The sequence below is a fragment of the Sabethes cyaneus genome, chromosome 3 (genome assembly GCF_943734655.1).
Source record: "Sabethes cyaneus chromosome 3, idSabCyanKW18_F2, whole genome shotgun sequence".
NCBI classification, from domain to species: Eukaryota; Metazoa; Arthropoda; class Insecta; order Diptera; family Culicidae; genus Sabethes; species Sabethes cyaneus.
In genome coordinates this window covers 88,055,179-88,072,341 of record NC_071355.1, presented here as the reverse complement: position 1 = coordinate 88,072,341, position 17,163 = coordinate 88,055,179, and the positions used below count along the sequence as shown (strand labels likewise).

Sequence of the window (17,163 nt, the reverse complement as noted above, 5' to 3'; positions counted from 1 at the left end):
GCCTGACCTTTGTGAAACATAAAAATAGAACAAAGATTTACACGAGAATAAAAATCATGGCATTTTTTAAATCTGGAAGCACGAGTGTAACCGCTAATTTCTTCTTTATGGAATTGCTCTTTGAGCCGAATTTGAGCTTTGTTTTAGGCTGCTTATAAAAGCCGAGATGAGACTATTCCTACCGGGCTGAAATGCTAAACACTTGCTTGCCACGGTTATTTCTAGATTTACAGTTTTAATGAAGGATTTGTGCAAGTGTAAAGCATTAAGTTACTTCCACCATCTTTATAATAATGGGAGAGTGGCGTATTCGCTTCGCGTGACAATTCAATAAACTTAAATTCCAATGTTTTTTTTTTCTATTCATAAATAATCTGCTTTATTTCTAATATAATATACTGCTAGCAACGTTAATTCAAACATTATTCACTTATACTGCCGAAATATTTTTTTGCTAAATTTTGAGGAGACAAGCTTAAACTGTGTGCTAAATTTTGCTAAGTTATATTTACATAAATAAAAGAGTCACAACCAGTCAAATCAACCGAGATCAACTTCAACTTAATGTACACTCTTAAATGATTCTACCTGTAAATAGGTCGGATTTAGTTAAAGCTAGGTTGAAAGTACTCAAAATGCCCTTAAAGTGTACAAACTCAAACTTTGGGTAAAAATTTCAACCAATTTTGGCTACTTGCTACCGATAATTGAATTATTCTCTATGACAAATAACGCAATTTTAAGTTCCTACTACCAATTTTTTGGTTGAAAAACTACTCAAAATCTGAGTTTGTACACTTTAAGGGCATTTTGAGTAGTTTCAACCTAACTTTAACTAAATCCGACCAATTTACAGGTAGAATCATTTAAGAGTGTATACATATCTTGCTGTTCTATGATTATTTATCTACCGGTTCGACTGGTTCTGAAACAATGACATTCTATGGCACCACAATATATGCGCCATATTGACTTTAAAGTATTTTTCAAAACAAAAGAACAATTTGATGTATTAATTCCTATATTTACTATTCACAATATATTTTTCCTAAAAAGCCACTTCAATGAACTGAATTCTATCTTAGCGACAAAGCTGCGTTTCAAGAAGCCCAATGAATGTGAAAATGTATTTCTACAAACAGTCGTGATATATATTTACCGATCAAAGTTCGTCACAGTGCGTTATCAATAATACAAAACCTTGACTGACATGAAGCAATGTTTGATATAGGAGATTTTTCGAACTTTTTGACATGTTTAAGAGAAAGCTATAAATTTACCACAAAGTTTTTACGCGCTACATGATGTTTGTATTGCTCCAATATTAGACTCTATTACACGACAGCGTAGTACTAAGCTATTAAAAATCATTTATCAAACTAAATATGATAGAATCAATGCACTAAAGCTATTGTAGTGCTGCTACAAAAAAAGCATTTATAACATATTAGGTACTCGGTGGTCCTTAGGTATGGCAATAATCGATTGTTTAAGATAAGGATAGTCAAACAAACAGTGAATCGCATGTCCTGGAATATTTAGTCCAGAAGTTTAATTTTAATATTTCCGCCAAGCGACAGGCATGAAAATCCTTTAGAGTACTAGGTAAATATGAAAAGAAACAAACTTGAGACAAAAAGTAACATTTATGTATTCGTCGGCCGAATCAACGATGTCTATAATTGACGATAAAAACTGCAAGTGCGAAACATCACGCCGAGATACGAAAGTCAAAAAGCTTAGCCACATCTGTCAATATTAGTTACAATTCAGCAGCACAACTACAGTAAACACCTAGTTTGTACTGACTCTATGTATATAAATTTATATATGTAAGCAACATTTATATTGATTACACAAAAATTCAAAAATTAAATTTGACATTAGTCTCAAGTTAGAATTTGTTTTACTTCAATTATAGTTATGTTGAAAACATGTTACAAATAATGTTCAGTTAGTTTTGTTTATTTTTCATATGTATTCTATATAAATCACTGCTTCGCATTTTTTAGACAAACCAACAAATTACTATAACGATTAGCAGTATTTTTGAATGGTGGGCTAAGCTTAACGAAACCTAGAGAGAAAAATCGGAAAATAAAAATATGCGTTCAAAGTTTTTATTCGCCAATGTATATAATATAAACTACACGCAATACAGTTAGGATCATTTATTCCAGGTTCAACTTAAATCTCTCAAACTCCATATCCGAAGGCCATTTTTGCATTTTAACTCAATGTTTTTTAGAAGCGATATCAAAAGTTACTTTAAAATTGTTATTCGACTCGTACTTTGATTGTTAAGCTTTATTTTGTTAAAATTGAAAATTAACATGTGTAACATGTGGGTAGAGCAAACACACAGCAATGTAAAGATTACCCTCTTCACTGTCTCAGAGTCGGTTTCAGAGGTGTGAAATTGTCAAAATTTTGCGGACTTAACATCCATGAATGGCGACAATTTGGAACCAGCCAGCTTACCGAAAATAACAGCTAATATTAGTTAAATTATAGCTAAGAGGCTGTGTTTAACTGCTTTCTAGCTAGTTTCATTTGTTTTAAAATAAATCAACCTTTAAGCAGGCACCAGAACCAAAAGTACCAAAACCAATGAGTGGGACATATACATTGTATGTAGTTTGACAGCCACACCACCCCGCTGGTCGGTTTAAGCTCTTGGCTAGTGGACCTGAAAAAACTTTCTGTCGACGCTTTATTCTTACTACTTTTGTACTGCATATATCCTCTTCGTTAGCTTTTCGTCTTTCACTTCGATGCCCCCTGTCCGCCTACTTCCGCTTAGGACCTTTTGGATGCCAACACCGCTGTCGCTTCTGGATGTTGGGTGGATGCGTTTGAGTGTCGATCGACGTTCTTGATGCTCACACCGACTCACACTGCCGGTATTGTAGCGACCAGGCCACCGGTCCGGGATGATCCTCAATAGCGATTTATCGAGAGGTCCTGAGCACAATGGATGGAATTAGAAAATCGTGGGTGGACATCAGTTGGAGGCTGTTTGCCGCTCAAATCCGGCTTTTAATTTTACTTGAACGTATATGCGACACGATCCTCTTCTCTACTCTTTCAGCTTTGCGGTTTCTTCACTTCAATATTTACTTAGCCAATTTTTGTGGCTATACTGCGTACTTACTGCTATACTTTTATGTTTGTTCGCAGTCATGCATTTTGCAGATAACATTTTGCGCTCCCCAACAGCGCACCCATTAATTTCTCTCCATTTTCCATCTTTGCATCACTTTTCTTCAGTCATGGCGGTAGGTAAATGTGCTGTGGTTGCTTCTCGTCGAGCTCTTTGTGGGATTTGTTAAAGGAGATTCCTTTGACTAATGGCAACAATTTTCTTGCCTTTTCAATAATTAAATACGAGCTATCCGCGATAATCTCGGTATTCTTGGGTTGCCATACGGTCACTTGCTACATACGTTTACCGTACCTTGCGAGTTCTATCATTTTGTACGAGTGCAAACAATATTGCAACGGTAGGTAATACCGCTGAGTTGCGAGTACAAGTCAGGTAATTCTCAAATAGGGAGGGTTAGACAGAAATAGCTGAGTGACACGGTCAAGGTCGTTACTGGTAGTGATATTAAATTGTAAGCAGCATTTAATTAAAATGTTTATTTGAAGTTACAAATAATCATAGCCAAATATCTTCCACATACGCACCATTTTTCTTATTGTCTATTATAAGCCTTGCAGATTCTTCTATACTTATGCCAAGAACTTCACTCATAATTTCCTCAATTTTCTTAGCAACCTGTGGCAGGACTTTTTTTCCATCTCCGCACACGAATAGCTTACCATTTGAACTCGACAGGATCCTAACTAAATCCTCCTTATTAGCTTCCATTTGGTCTTGAACGTAGTGACAGGCGTAATTTTGATCACGGGAAAAAGCAACTGATAAACTAGTTAATGCTGTCTTTTTCAGGTAACGTTCAATTTCTTCACGACATATGTAGTTACGTAGTTCATATCTAAACCCAGCAAAGAGCCATGCTCTTCCCAGTGATTTATCGCCTTGATTGATAATTAGTTCGCGCTGATCTAGAAAGCCCAGGTATGGTGCAATACCGGTTCCTACTCCAATCATTATAACGTCTCGCTGAAGATCATCATAAGCGATTGAAAAGGAGCTCGATTTTCTAAAATAAAGGAAAACTGTTGCATTGTTAATACAACACTCCTCAAGAAAAGATGTTGTTAATCCAGGGTTAGGTTCTCTTAGAGAAAAGATTACTCTAATTTTTGTGCTTTGTTGCGAATTATCATATAAGTTAGCGATCGAGTATGGTCGTGGCATTAACCGAGGTAAGTGTTCGATCAACAACTCAACCGTAGGTTTGCAAGAAGGAATATAGGATAGTAACGAGACAAAGTTTAATCTCGATTTGAGGACTATATCATCAAATGCATTTCCACACTTATTGCCCAGAATGGAAAGAAAACGTTTCTCTGCATCGTCACTTGTGTAATTGATTAGAGCATTAATGAAAAGCTGTAACAAACCATTTATCATTTATATTATAAATCGATTTAGCGGTAATAGTAATGTTAATCTTACCTTTTTGGGTATCGCTCTTAGATCCAAACATTCAGAAAGCAATTTTCTAATCTGTATAAAAGACGGGATGTAAGGTGGAATTGCTGCTTTTTTCTTTTTGGTTGCTGTATCGATCTCCACTTGATAGTATATCCGGTCGTTATCGATCTTTAACTGTGACAATACAGCATCAACATCGTAATCGAAGTTTTTTGTCAGGATTCCTACTGTGTCACCAGGGTTAAATCGATGTGTGACGGCCGATTCTGTTTTAAGCGTAAGATCATAAACTTTTTTGATATCCTCTCCCTCAGCAGCAATTTTATATTCCGCAACAACATACTTGAAAACTCCAGTTGCTTCAAACGGCTGCTTGCAAGTGGACTGTAGGTGGTCATCTACGGTTAACGGAATCTAAAACCACGATTACAAATTGTATAACCTTTAAAAATTTGTACTGTTTAGTTTTAGTACGAAATCGAGCAATTTTGACCGGTTATTATTGTAAGGATAAGAATGATAGAGGAAAACTGTGTGGTGGGCTGTAATGTCCGAAATTTTCGAGTAATCGGCGAGGGTTATCTGCACTAATCTATTGATTGAACTCTTCGTGCTAGTAGTATTTGATTAAAAATATTCGAATATTTCTTTGTCTCGCTTATTCGAACGATTACCGGGCATTATTCATATTCATATTACTCCCTTAGAACTATCCGATTAATTCAACTAGTCGTGCTGGCAGTATTCGACTACATATTCAAATAACTTCATTCGATTCGATTACTTGAATAATTCGAACGATTAATGGACATCTCTAGCGGCGACACGCGAATGAAACATCCCGTCAAAAAATTCAAAACAAAACACATATGAAACAGTATGAAGAAATCCTTGCCTTATCAACACATTCTGTTAGTTTTATATACGACTCAGGTGCCGGCGAAAGACTAACAATAGTTTCCGAATTTTTCTCAATTACTTCTGCTATATTTAACATTACTACTCTGCAGACAAACTAAATCCAATCACTGCTGATAGAAATTTCGCGTTACTTTTACATTCGTTACCTCATGCGATGTTTTTCCATGCGGTTGAAGTTTGTTTTACATTTTGTTTTCGGCAAGTTTTTTTCAATCCCTGGATTGACGTAGAACTACGAATGCATATTGTACAATTAGAAAATGCAGGATTTTTTTCAAATGTTCAACAGTCTGTTACTGTGTTACCTGACTCACTGCGAATATGCGTTGTGTTCGCGGGATCGTATTGATTCGAAAGGTTTCGAAAAATATCGCCCTTGTATCGAAAATATCGTTAATTTTGATCACTAAAAATAACGTACTTAAATGTTACATTCCAAGTGCCAGTAGTACGTAATAATTGTATTGTGAAACTGAATTGTTATTTATGCAACTTTTTACAAGTTAAATGATATAACAAAAGCACAACTTATAAAAAATCGTTTGTTATCGATATTAGCTGCATATGCGTTATAAAAGAATAAAACGTATGGTTACGTTTTATTTCAATAACACGTATATTCGCAGTGGGTCAGGTAAAACAGTAGGAAAATTAATAATTTTTGTTAGATGAGGTCGAGCTCATCCTATGGTGGTTGATGGTGAAAACGCATTCAAGATTTGTACCAGTAACTTTAGATAACGGATTGGAAACTACATATCAGTTGACAAACTATATATGTTCGTTTATTGGCTAGGCTAGAGCATGGATACTTCGATTACTTTTTCATTTGACAGTACCGACCGTTTCAACTTAGCGAAATTTGGAAAAGGTATGTATGGAACAAGTTATTATCTACAAGGTTTGTACCTTTTTGCTAAATAAAGATAAGCCGCATCTTTGGTACTTACAATGCTATACGGCTTCTACCCTGAACGTTCACTTGGCTACTAACGGGGCAGCAACATTGTAGCACTGTAAATACATAAGATACAGGTAAATTTTGTTCAGCAATATTCAAGATAATAACTAATTCTACAAATATCCCATACCTAACTTTTTAAAAATTTTCTATGGATGAGGGCTGAGAGTTGAGGTACGGTACAGTCAATACTAGAATACTAGCTATACTGTGTTATACTAGCCGATTTAAAATTACCATATTTTCTAAAATAAACATTGTCATGTTAACCAAAATGAACTCTGGATTAATTTATGAACAACAGTTGAACAGATGAACTTCATAATTTAACAAATTTTGTTCAATATTGTAATTTTACAAAATATTTGAATTGATTTCGTCTATGTTTAAAATATTAAATGATAAAAATACAAAGTTTATCATTCATTCTTTTATTCTGCAATTAATAGCGTATCATGGAATAGTACATATATTTGCCGGTTTTTTTGTATTCTTTAATGAGGGAATCGGCGTCCACCTTGGATATGCTCTTTATTTTGCTTAAACAGGTGGATATCATATCTTGGATTCGTGGTAACATGCTCCTACCCTCTCCACAGATGTACAACTTTGTATTTTCTTCTAATAATAATTTTATAAACTGCTCTTTCTTATCCTCAATAATATCCTGAATGAACTTATATCGACTGTCAGTGTCTTTAGAATATGCTTCGTGGACATTATCCAGTAGTCCCTGTTGAAGGTACTGTTTTATTTCCTCTTCAAATATATAGTTTCGTTCTCGGTATCTACAGCTTGTAAGTAATAAAGCAGTGCCAAGTTTTGTTTTTTTGTTAAGCTGTTTAGCCCGTTTGCGGTATTCGAGAAAGCCCAAATATGGTGACACTCCAGTGCCTGGCCCAATCATAATGATATTTTTTTCTAAATCTTCCTCTTTATAGTGGAAAACCGGTTTCATCTGTCTAAGATATATATACAGATATTTGTCGTACCGCCCAGCATAAAGTAACTTATTTTCAAGCATCGAGGTTGTAATACCTATCTTACCGTCGTTTAACATAGCAAACGCAATACGTATGTGACCACCTCTATTGTAATTTGCTATTGAGTAAGGTCTGGCCTGTAAACGGGGTAGATGTTCAATCAGTGCTGCGAGTGAGGGCCTGCACGAAGATAGAATTTTCAGCAAATGTACCAAAGTCATTTCGTTTCTTAGTATAAATTCACAGTAGAAATTTGCCCCATCCTTCGACGCTAATATTTCAAGCAACCGTTTTTCACAAGGATCAGATGCGTAAGTAGATAATACTTGTAAGAACAACTAAAAAGTAGTTTTAAAATGAATAGACTGAAATACTGCGTTAAATATCTCAAACAAAAACTAACCTTACGCGGTATAATTCTGAAATCTAAACATTCGCTGAGCAACCGTCTTGGTGTAATGAATTTTGGTATGTAGGCCGGAATTTCAGGGTTCTTCTTTTTGACGGGTTTGGCTAATTTCACTTCGTATACACAGTCCGCAATTTCTGTGAGATGCAGCCGATCCAACATGAACTCCACGTCAGACGCTAAATTCTGCGTGAGAATGCCAATTGTATCACCCGGAAAATATTCTTCCATGTTCTGTAGAAAAAGTATTCGGCTAATAAGATGTTACAACATTGAATAGGTTTTTATTTACCGGAGGCTCCTTAATAGACATTTCGTATACTGTTTTAACTCCATCACCGTCGGCTAACACTTTATAACCAGTAATCGGTGTTTTATAAACTGGACCGGTACCGAAGGGCTGCTTTGCGTTACATTGCATGTGATCCGGAGTCTGTAAAAAACATTATAAGCAATATGAAGAAATTTATCTTGAATTCTGAATTTTATCGATACATTTTTATTTTTACTGAGAACCTACTCTTGTAAACTCACCACTTGTCCGGTCTCTGAACGGATTGTATCAACATAGTGAACCGGAAGCTTGGGTAAGCTGAGTGTGACATCTTTGAATTGCTCAATAAGATTCATGACGAGATAAATCGCTGAATAATGATAGTTAAAATTAAATATTACGCAAAATTTCGTATGATAAAAGAAATATAACTGAATTTGCGTTATTACAAATGTTTACAGATTGATGCGCGTTACTACTGCTTTACATTAATTAATTTAGCGGATTCTGTTGTGTTGGTGAAGCTTCATCAATAAACGTAGCATGACGATATATATAAAGGTAACATGTTTCTAAGATTTCTTTAAATGAATAATTTTTATATGCGATATTGCGATTACCTCCAATGCTATCAAAGCTTTAAAAAATAAAGAACAAAATATTTGAACTTTAATGCCAAGGATTCTGATCTGAAATTAAAATGTTCCTGCAAAAAGTCACGAAGGGACCAAACTTACGCATTGTGTAAGTTTCCACCTTTCAAACATTGAATGAACTGTCATGTGTCATATTCGTCATATTAATTAAAACATCGCATGCGAGAAACAACGTATACAAAGAAAGTGTCGCTCAAGGTATCATATTCCGGTATGTCGACTTGATTTTGACACATTCACAAACTGCTTGAAAAACTTTGGGAAACTTTGGGGAACATCATGTTGATAACTTGATAAACCGGCCGGTAATGTAATTGGAAACGCATTCGACACGAGATTGAGAGTTGTGGGTTCAAGTCCCATCTGGACAGTCAGTTTTTGACGTAGGACTACGTCTCTGTTTACTATACTGGGACTGGGATTTAAAAGACTTCAAATGCTAATAACACGGCTAAATAACTAATAATCTGCTGAACGAAACTGAACCATTTATATGTCGTTGGATAGTTAAAATGATCAGCAATTTTATAAAGGGGATAAGAGAGCAATTTCATGAAGGGTGTAAGAGGAGGGGGAGGGGGGGGCTCCCATACAAATGAAATACAAATTTCTTCATAAGTCGTGAACTAATCAAGCAAATGGAACCAAATTTGGCATGTGGGGGTTTCAGATTTTTTTCAGTGGTGAATTGAGACCCCTCTCCTTTTTAAAAGACTTCCCCATACAAATAATATACAAATTTCCTCATACCTCGAGAATTAATCAAGCAAAAGGAACAAAATTTGACATGTTTGGGTTTTTAGAAGTAATAATTTTTTCTGTGGTATACTGAGACCCACCCGTCTTTTAACAGGGGGCTCCCATACAAATGAAACACAAATTTCCTCATAACTCGAGAACTAATTAAGCAAATGGAACCAAACTTGGCATGTGGGAATTTTCGGAGGCATGCATTTATTTTATGATGGTTTGAGACCTATCACCCCTGTGGTAAGAACATAAGGTCCCGCATACAAATAAAACAGAAATTTTTGCGTATGTGTCATTCATTACTATTTTAACTTTTATGATGCACACAATTGATTTTTAAAAGAAATCTTCTATGTCTCAATGGTTGCAGGCGTTGTACTTGTGAACCCCCGTCCACGTATTTTCATTGAATTGCATTCAATGAAGAATTGAATTGAATTGAATATTTCGCTCTCTTTTAAACATTCACTTAAACAATGGCACTCGCAGATTCTTATAAACATACATGTGCATACATATGCCAGCAATGCAGTTTACATTAGTCTTTGATCTAATAATCTGTCATACGTCACCCATTTGTACAACCCTTAGGGCTGTATACCTTGTAGTTTTTTATTTCAGATTTCGATTTTACAGACTTTTATGCTTACCTTGACTAATTTCGTAATGATCGAACTAGAGATGGTCGGGTATGAAAATTTGAATACCCGTACCCGACCCGTACCCGATTAAGAAAAAAAATAAAAACCCGTGCCCGACCCGAACCCGCAAGCTTATTTTTTTTGATACCCGAACCCGACCGCAACCCGTCGGGTACGGGTACGGGTCCGGATACCCGACAATCATTAGTGTTAAATGAGGTCAATAGAGATACTCGACCCGACCCGTACCCGGTTCCAAAACCAAAAATTAAGAACCCGTACCCAACCCAAGCCCTCAAATTATATTTCTTTAATACCCGAACCCGAAATCCGGGTGCGGGTTTCGGGTAAATTTTCCGCTACCCGACCATCTCTAGATCGAACCACGTGAAGTGAAAGGAAAACAATCATATACAAAAGTATCCCATAGCGGCGCTAATAAAACACTGCTCCTACAAATTCCTTCTTGGAAACTAATCAACGTATTGGAATAAACTGTTTTTCATTTTGTTGGTAGAAGTATGAAAAAGAGTTTTATTTATAACTTTTGAGTTTTTCAAACGATGCACACTTACTTACTTATTGGTCCATATCCACCGGTCCGGTAGAACAAAGGGATGAAATCTGCACTGCCCGGATGACACGGCCCTACTGACCTACTGGCCCAACTCGCTTCGGAACGTGTCGCTGTACAGGATCCTGGAAAATTATTTTCAGAATCGTGTGCTATGCTACAACACGGAGGAGGGTCGGATGTGCGGTCCAATTACCGCAGGCGTTCCACAAGGTGTTGTGGAACGTCATGTATGACGAAGTGTTGAAGCTAAAGTTCCCGGTAGGGGTGGTGATTGTCGGCTTTCCAGTCCAGTTCCAGTTGTCAAGCCAGTAGTCTCATAAATAAACATCTGCAGTTTTCGCATTATTTTCGCTGAGACGCACCACATGTCGAAGGTACACAGCAATACGGATTTATGTTTATAACGTTTGAGTTGAAAGTTCGAGTTTTGGTAAATATGAATTGGTGATCAGACCGAACCAAGTCACAAAATTTGAAAAAATGAGTCAATGACAGCAAACAATAAAGAAATTGCTAAACTATATTTTACTCTAATCAGACTACATAAATGTTGCAAACAACCAGAGATGATTCCGAACGACTGATACCTATAAACCATAAGGAGCAGTAAACTTTGAACGTGTTTTTCTCGAAATCAAAGTTTTGTCACTTGGTTCGGTCTGACTTAACACCGACCATATGTAGAGTGATCTGGTTTGAGCGCCAAGTATTTCAGAGACCTGCAAAGGCACCCTGGCCTTGATACCACCATCGGGTATAGTCTAGCTATCAAGATATTTAAAGGCGTCCACCTACTCAACTTATTGTATTGCTACTATAAAGTTGTTTACTACTGTTATATACTGAAATTTGTGCAATTCTAATTACACGTTCAAAGCTACCTTGTACTAAAAATAAGTACTCTCTGAGTAATGATCAATACCGAATTTTAGATAGTTAGATTCGTATTTGAGCCGTGCTGACGTACGGAGTCGCTAAGTGATTTTATGAGTTTTAATCTTTAATTTAAAGAAAGTTTCCTTGCATGATACATACTAGCTGAATAACTTAATATCTGTTTCTGGTTATTATTCGTGGAGTAAGTTTATAAAGGTTAATACCTTTTAAGTGGCGACGAGAAAAACCAAAGGATTCAGCTCAAACGGAAATTTCGTTTCCAGTGTGAGCAGGTGCAGATTAAGAGTTTCCTTGAGGTTAAATACCAAGGGAAGCTTGAAACAGTAGAAAAACTAATAATTGTGCTTACAGCTCAGTGTTAAAATCGATATTTCGCGAAATTTTATTGTGTAGAAATAACAATAGTGGAAGTGGATTTTAAGTAGTATAAAAGTAGCGTGGATTTGACTCCATTTTTCTTATCCGATATAATCATCCTCATTGTTACCAGATATCTATTATCGACGGAGCTTTTCGATTAGAGAGTGAGTTACCGAAGCAGAGTGCTACATGAAAGTATTTCGTAAACGGGTCATTGCATGAGTTGGTCAACTAGTGAAGCTTAAGCTTTCAGTGTAACTATAGGAGATACTTTACTTTGGAGAGGAGGCTGCGGATACGTTCTCATAAAGCTTTGGAGTTCGATAGGTTGCTGCTGCTGTTGCGGAGTGTCCTACGTGAGCGCTTGGTAGAGTTGAATTCTGGTGAGATAGACTGGATAGACCGTGAGTAACCATTTTTTTTTCTCATTCTCATTGGTATATAGTGAACACAATTATTATACAATGTCTACACCGGGTATGATTGGAACCATAGATCATTTTCACGTAGGAAGATCTTTCACGAATTATATAGAACGCTTTGAAATATTATGTAACTTGAACAATGTAACTCCGGAAACAAAAAAGTCTTGGTTTATATCGCTAAGTGGAGATGAAGTATTTGACGAAATTAAGCTGCTTTTTCCTAATCAAGATGTTAATTCATTAACTTACGATACCATAATAAATAAGCTCAAATTAAGATTTGATAAAACTGAACCTGCCTTAATGCACAGATACAAATTCTATAATCGTTGTCAGGGACAAAACGAAACAGCCGAAAATTTTGTTCTTGCTATAAAGCTTTTAGCGGAAACTTGCAATTTTCGTGAATTTAAAAATGAAGCCATACGAGATAAACTGATAATAGGGCTTAGAGATAAAATTTTACAACATAAATTGTTAATGGAGGACGATATTCAGCTGGATGCAGTGGAAAAAATGATTATCAATGACGAGCTAGCAGGACAACGGGCTCGATTGATTAGCGAGCAAGGCGATAGATCAGCAGTTTTATCTATTAAGAATAGACTGGGTCGAAAAGGTGATTGGTATGACAGAAGAGGAAGTGATTACAACGGCTTTAAAAATGATTATGTTAGGAGAAATAATGACGATCGCAGATATCGATCAAGAAGTAGGAGTTGGGAACGTGGTTTTAATCGGCATAAACGTGATTGGAATGATTATAGTACCGCAATATGCAACTTTTGTAAGCGAAAAGGGCATATTAGGAAAAACTGCCGCCTAATGCATAGAGATAACATTAAATTTGTAGATCAGGATCAGAATAAGGAAACGGCACCAATAGACAAATTCGATCGCATGAAATTACGTGAATCTAGTGTTGAGTCGGACTTAAGCTGCATGAAAATTTCTAGTATAAAAAAAATCAATGAGCCCTGCATGATAAAAGCTATTATTGAAAATCGAAAACTGTTAATGGAAATCGATACTGGGTCTGCAGTTACGGTCATTAGTGAAATCTTGTATCATCGCTTATTCAAATTTCTACCGATTCTCCGTTGCGGAAAAAAATTAGCGGTCGTTGACGGAGCCAAATTATGTACAGTTGGTCAAATGCATGTTAATATTGTTATTAATGAGATTAAAGGTGAAGGTCAGCTTATTATTTTGAAAAGTGAAAAAGATTTTACTCCTTTACTGGGCCGAGATTGGTTGGAAATTTTTTACCCTGCATGGAAGAATCAATTTACTAGCATTAATATGATTAAAAATTGGAATATAGACGATCAACGCAAGGACGCAATGAGTATAATTCAACACAAGTTTTCAAAAATTTTTACTAAAGATTTTTCTGAACCAATTGTAGGCTATGAGGCAGATTTGATTTTCAAACCGGAGCAGCCCATATTTAAACGTGCTTACCAAGTGCCATATAAGGTTAAAGATAAGTTCATGGAACATTTAGATATGCTTGAGAAGCAGGATGTAATTACGCCGGTAAAAGCAAGTGAATGGGCTTCCCCGGTTATCGCGGTTCTAAAAAAAGATGAAGAGATTAGAATGGTAATAGATTGCAAAGTTTCGTTGAATAAAATATTAATACCCAACTCCTACCCTCTTCCACTTGCTCAAGATATTTTTGCTACATTAGCTGATAGCAAAGTTTTTTGCTCGTTGGATCTAGCAGGAGCATATACACAATTAAAACTTTCTACACGTTCAAAAAAATATGTTGTGATTAATACAGTTAAGGGCTTGTATACATATAATCGTTTGCCCCAAGGGGCATCCTCAAGTGCTGCACTCTTCCAGCAGGTCATGGACCAAATTTTAAGGGGACTAGAAGGGGTGTGTAGTTATCTTGATGATGTTCTGGTGGCGGGTAAGACCTTTAAAGATTGTTTCGATAAATTAATGCTTGTGCTAGAAAGACTATCAGATGCAAATATAAGAGTCAATTTCAAAAAATGTAAATTTTTTGTAGAATCATTGCAATATTTAGGGCATCTCGTAACTGGTAACGGGTTATTGCCATCGCCTGAAAAGTTATCAACAATTAAAAATGCCAAAACGCCTGAAAACGTTACGGAGTTAAAAGCTTACCTAGGGCTTATAAATTTTTATAACAAGTTTATACCAAATATGTCTACCAAACTAGGTACTTTATACAATCTTTTAAAGAAAAACGTACGTTTCGTGTGGAGCAAAGAATGCGATGATGTATTTCAAGAAAGCAAAGAGAATCTACTGAATGCAGAATTACTCGAATTTTACGATTCAAATAAGCCTTTGGTGGTTGTAACGGATGCATCTTCATATGGATTGGGTGGAGTTTTGGCTCATAAAATGGGACAGATAGAGAAACCTATTTGTTTTACGTCCTTTTCTTTGAATTGCGCTCAAAAAAAGTATCCAATTTTGCATCTGGAGGCCTTGGCCTTAGTTTGCACTTTGAAGAAATTCCACAAGTTTCTTTTCGGTCAAAAATTCACAGTTTTTACTGATCATAAACCGTTGATCGGTATATTTGGTAAGCATGGTAAGCATTCGGTATATGTCACCAGGTTACAACGGTATGTTATGGAGTTATCAATCTATAATTTTGATATTGAGTATCGTCCAGCGTCTAAAATGGGGAACGCAGATTTTTGCAGTCGTTTCCCTTTAGATCAGAAGGTTCCACGTATGTTAGATGAAGAACAAATAAATAGTCTAAACTTTACAAACGATTTGCCTCTAGATTTCGCGTGCGTTGCTAGAGAGACGCGAAATGATCAATTTTTAAAGGAAATAGCTAAGTTTACAGTCTCTGGGTGGCCAAAAGCAACAAGCAAAGAATTTAGAAACTTTTATGCGCAAAAGGAAAAACTGGAGGTGGTCGACGATGTTATTTTATTTGAAAGTAGAGTGGTTGTTCCAAACAGCTTAAAATCTAACATACTTAGATTAATGCATTCTAATCATGAAGGTATCGTCAAAATGAAAAAAATTGCCAGGCGGGCAGTTTATTGGCAAGGTATGAATGGTGATATCGAGGAGTTTGTTAAAACATGCAATTCATGTGCAAAGATGGGGGTTATCCCTAATCCACATACCGAAGGTTCATGGCTACCGACTACGCGACCTTTTAGCCGTATCCACGCCGATTTTTTTTACTTCAGGGGAAAAACGTTCCTATTGGTGATTGACAGTTACTCTAAATGGTTGGAGGTGGAAATTATGTACCATGGTACAACGGCAAAAATGGTTAATAGAAAGTTTGCCTCCATTTTTGCACGTTTCGGCTTGCCAGATGTGGTGGTCACAGATGGAGGACCACCTTTCAGTTCACGTGAGTTTGTGAATTTCCTCGAACGGCAAGGAATAAAAGTTTTTAAAAGCCCTCCTTATAACCCACAAAGCAACGGGCAAGCGGAGAGGTTGGTACGTGTAGTCAAGGATGTGTTAAAAAAGTTTATTTTAGATACTCAGACGAAATCCTTGGATATAGAGGATCAATTAAATTTATTTTTAATGAACCATAGAAATGGTTCTCTTGGTACTGAAGGAAGGTTTCCTTCGGAGCAAGTTTTTAGCTTCAATCCTAAAACAATATTGGATTTAATTAATCCAATAAATAGTTATAAAAGATATATAGACAAGCCTCCTGAAAATGTTATTAACTGTGACTATGAGGCAGTTACTCCAGTAGATGGTCTTGACAAGTTAGTGGCAGGGGATAGGCTGTATTATAAAAATAATAACAAAGACGTTTTGGATAAATGGTTGGAAGCAAGATTAATAAAAAAAATATCTAAAAATATTTTTCAGGTATCGTTGGGGAGTCATGTGCTGATAGCCCATAGGCACCAACTTAAGATGCTACATGAGCCGAAACGACATTCCGTAGTAGTACTCGCAACGAGTAACGGCAGAGTCGGAGAATACGATGAGAGCAAAGGGTCTCGAGACACTACTAAGGAAATTGATGAACGGAGACAAAAGAGGAAGAGGTGTTACGAGCTGGCGAGGAGCCCAATTCGAACGAGGGCCAAGGATCGTCAAATCATTCGAAGCATTTCACCGAAGAGAGCTAAATTTTCGATAAGTGAAAAAGAAGAAAATTAATTCCACAGCTAGTGGCTTATCCATTTTATCATTATCATCTTATCCATAAAATAATATGGTCTCGAATAACCATAGTCGTTTGAATTCATGTAAGAATTTTCTGAAAATCGGAGAACTGTTATATACTGAAATTTGTGCAATTCTAATTACACGTTCAAAGCTACCTTGTACTAAAAATAAGTACTCTCTGAGTAATGATCAATACCGAATTTTAGATAGTTAGATTCGTATTTGAGCCGTGCTGACGTACGGAGTCGCTAAGTGATTTTATGAGTTTTAATCTTTAATTTAAAGAAAGTTTCCTTGCATGATACATACTAGCTGAATAACTTAATATCTGTTTCTGGTTATTATTCGTGGAGTAAGTTTATAAAGGTTAATACCTTTTAACTACATTAGACAGTTTTTGCTACATTGACTGTGAGACCTCAGACCTACTGCCTATGAACTTTCGGTTGCGGTTGCGGATGTTCACAGCGTTATGCGATAAGACCATGTCGTCAGCTAGGCAATTCTCGATTTGGTTTACTGTCAATAGTCAATAGCATCTCATCCATAATGATGAGAAACAGCAGCGTTGATAATATGCAGCC

General features: G+C 36.3%; 3 protein-coding genes across 3 annotated transcripts; 1 reads left to right on the top strand and 2 right to left on the bottom strand.

Moving 5' to 3' along the window:
* Window positions 1–3,645: 3,645 nt before the first annotated feature.
* LOC128743234 (methionine synthase reductase-like) lies at window positions 3,646–5,620 on the bottom strand. Its single transcript, XM_053839776.1, has 3 exons — window positions 5,463–5,620; window positions 4,589–4,981; window positions 3,646–4,522 (listed from the first exon to the last, which is right to left on the bottom strand). Exons 1-3 carry the CDS (start codon window positions 5,562–5,564, stop codon window positions 3,662–3,664), a joined length of 1,356 nt encoding a protein of 451 aa, XP_053695751.1. The 5' UTR covers window positions 5,565–5,620; the 3' UTR covers window positions 3,646–3,661.
* A 1,271-nt stretch (window positions 5,621–6,891) lies between these two features.
* LOC128743302 (methionine synthase reductase-like) lies at window positions 6,892–8,537 on the bottom strand. Its single transcript, XM_053839856.1, has 4 exons — window positions 8,376–8,537; window positions 8,134–8,274; window positions 7,836–8,075; window positions 6,892–7,770 (listed from the first exon to the last, which is right to left on the bottom strand). The coding sequence occupies exons 1-4, from the start codon at window positions 8,469–8,471 to the stop codon at window positions 6,892–6,894; spliced, it is 1,356 nt and encodes a 451-aa protein (XP_053695831.1). The 5' UTR covers window positions 8,472–8,537.
* A 3,923-nt stretch (window positions 8,538–12,460) lies between these two features.
* LOC128739847 (uncharacterized protein K02A2.6-like) lies at window positions 12,461–16,570 on the top strand. Its single transcript, XM_053835347.1, has one exon. It carries the CDS (start codon window positions 12,461–12,463, stop codon window positions 16,568–16,570), a length of 4,110 nt encoding a protein of 1,369 aa, XP_053691322.1.
* The last annotated feature ends 593 nt before the right edge of the window (window positions 16,571–17,163 follow it).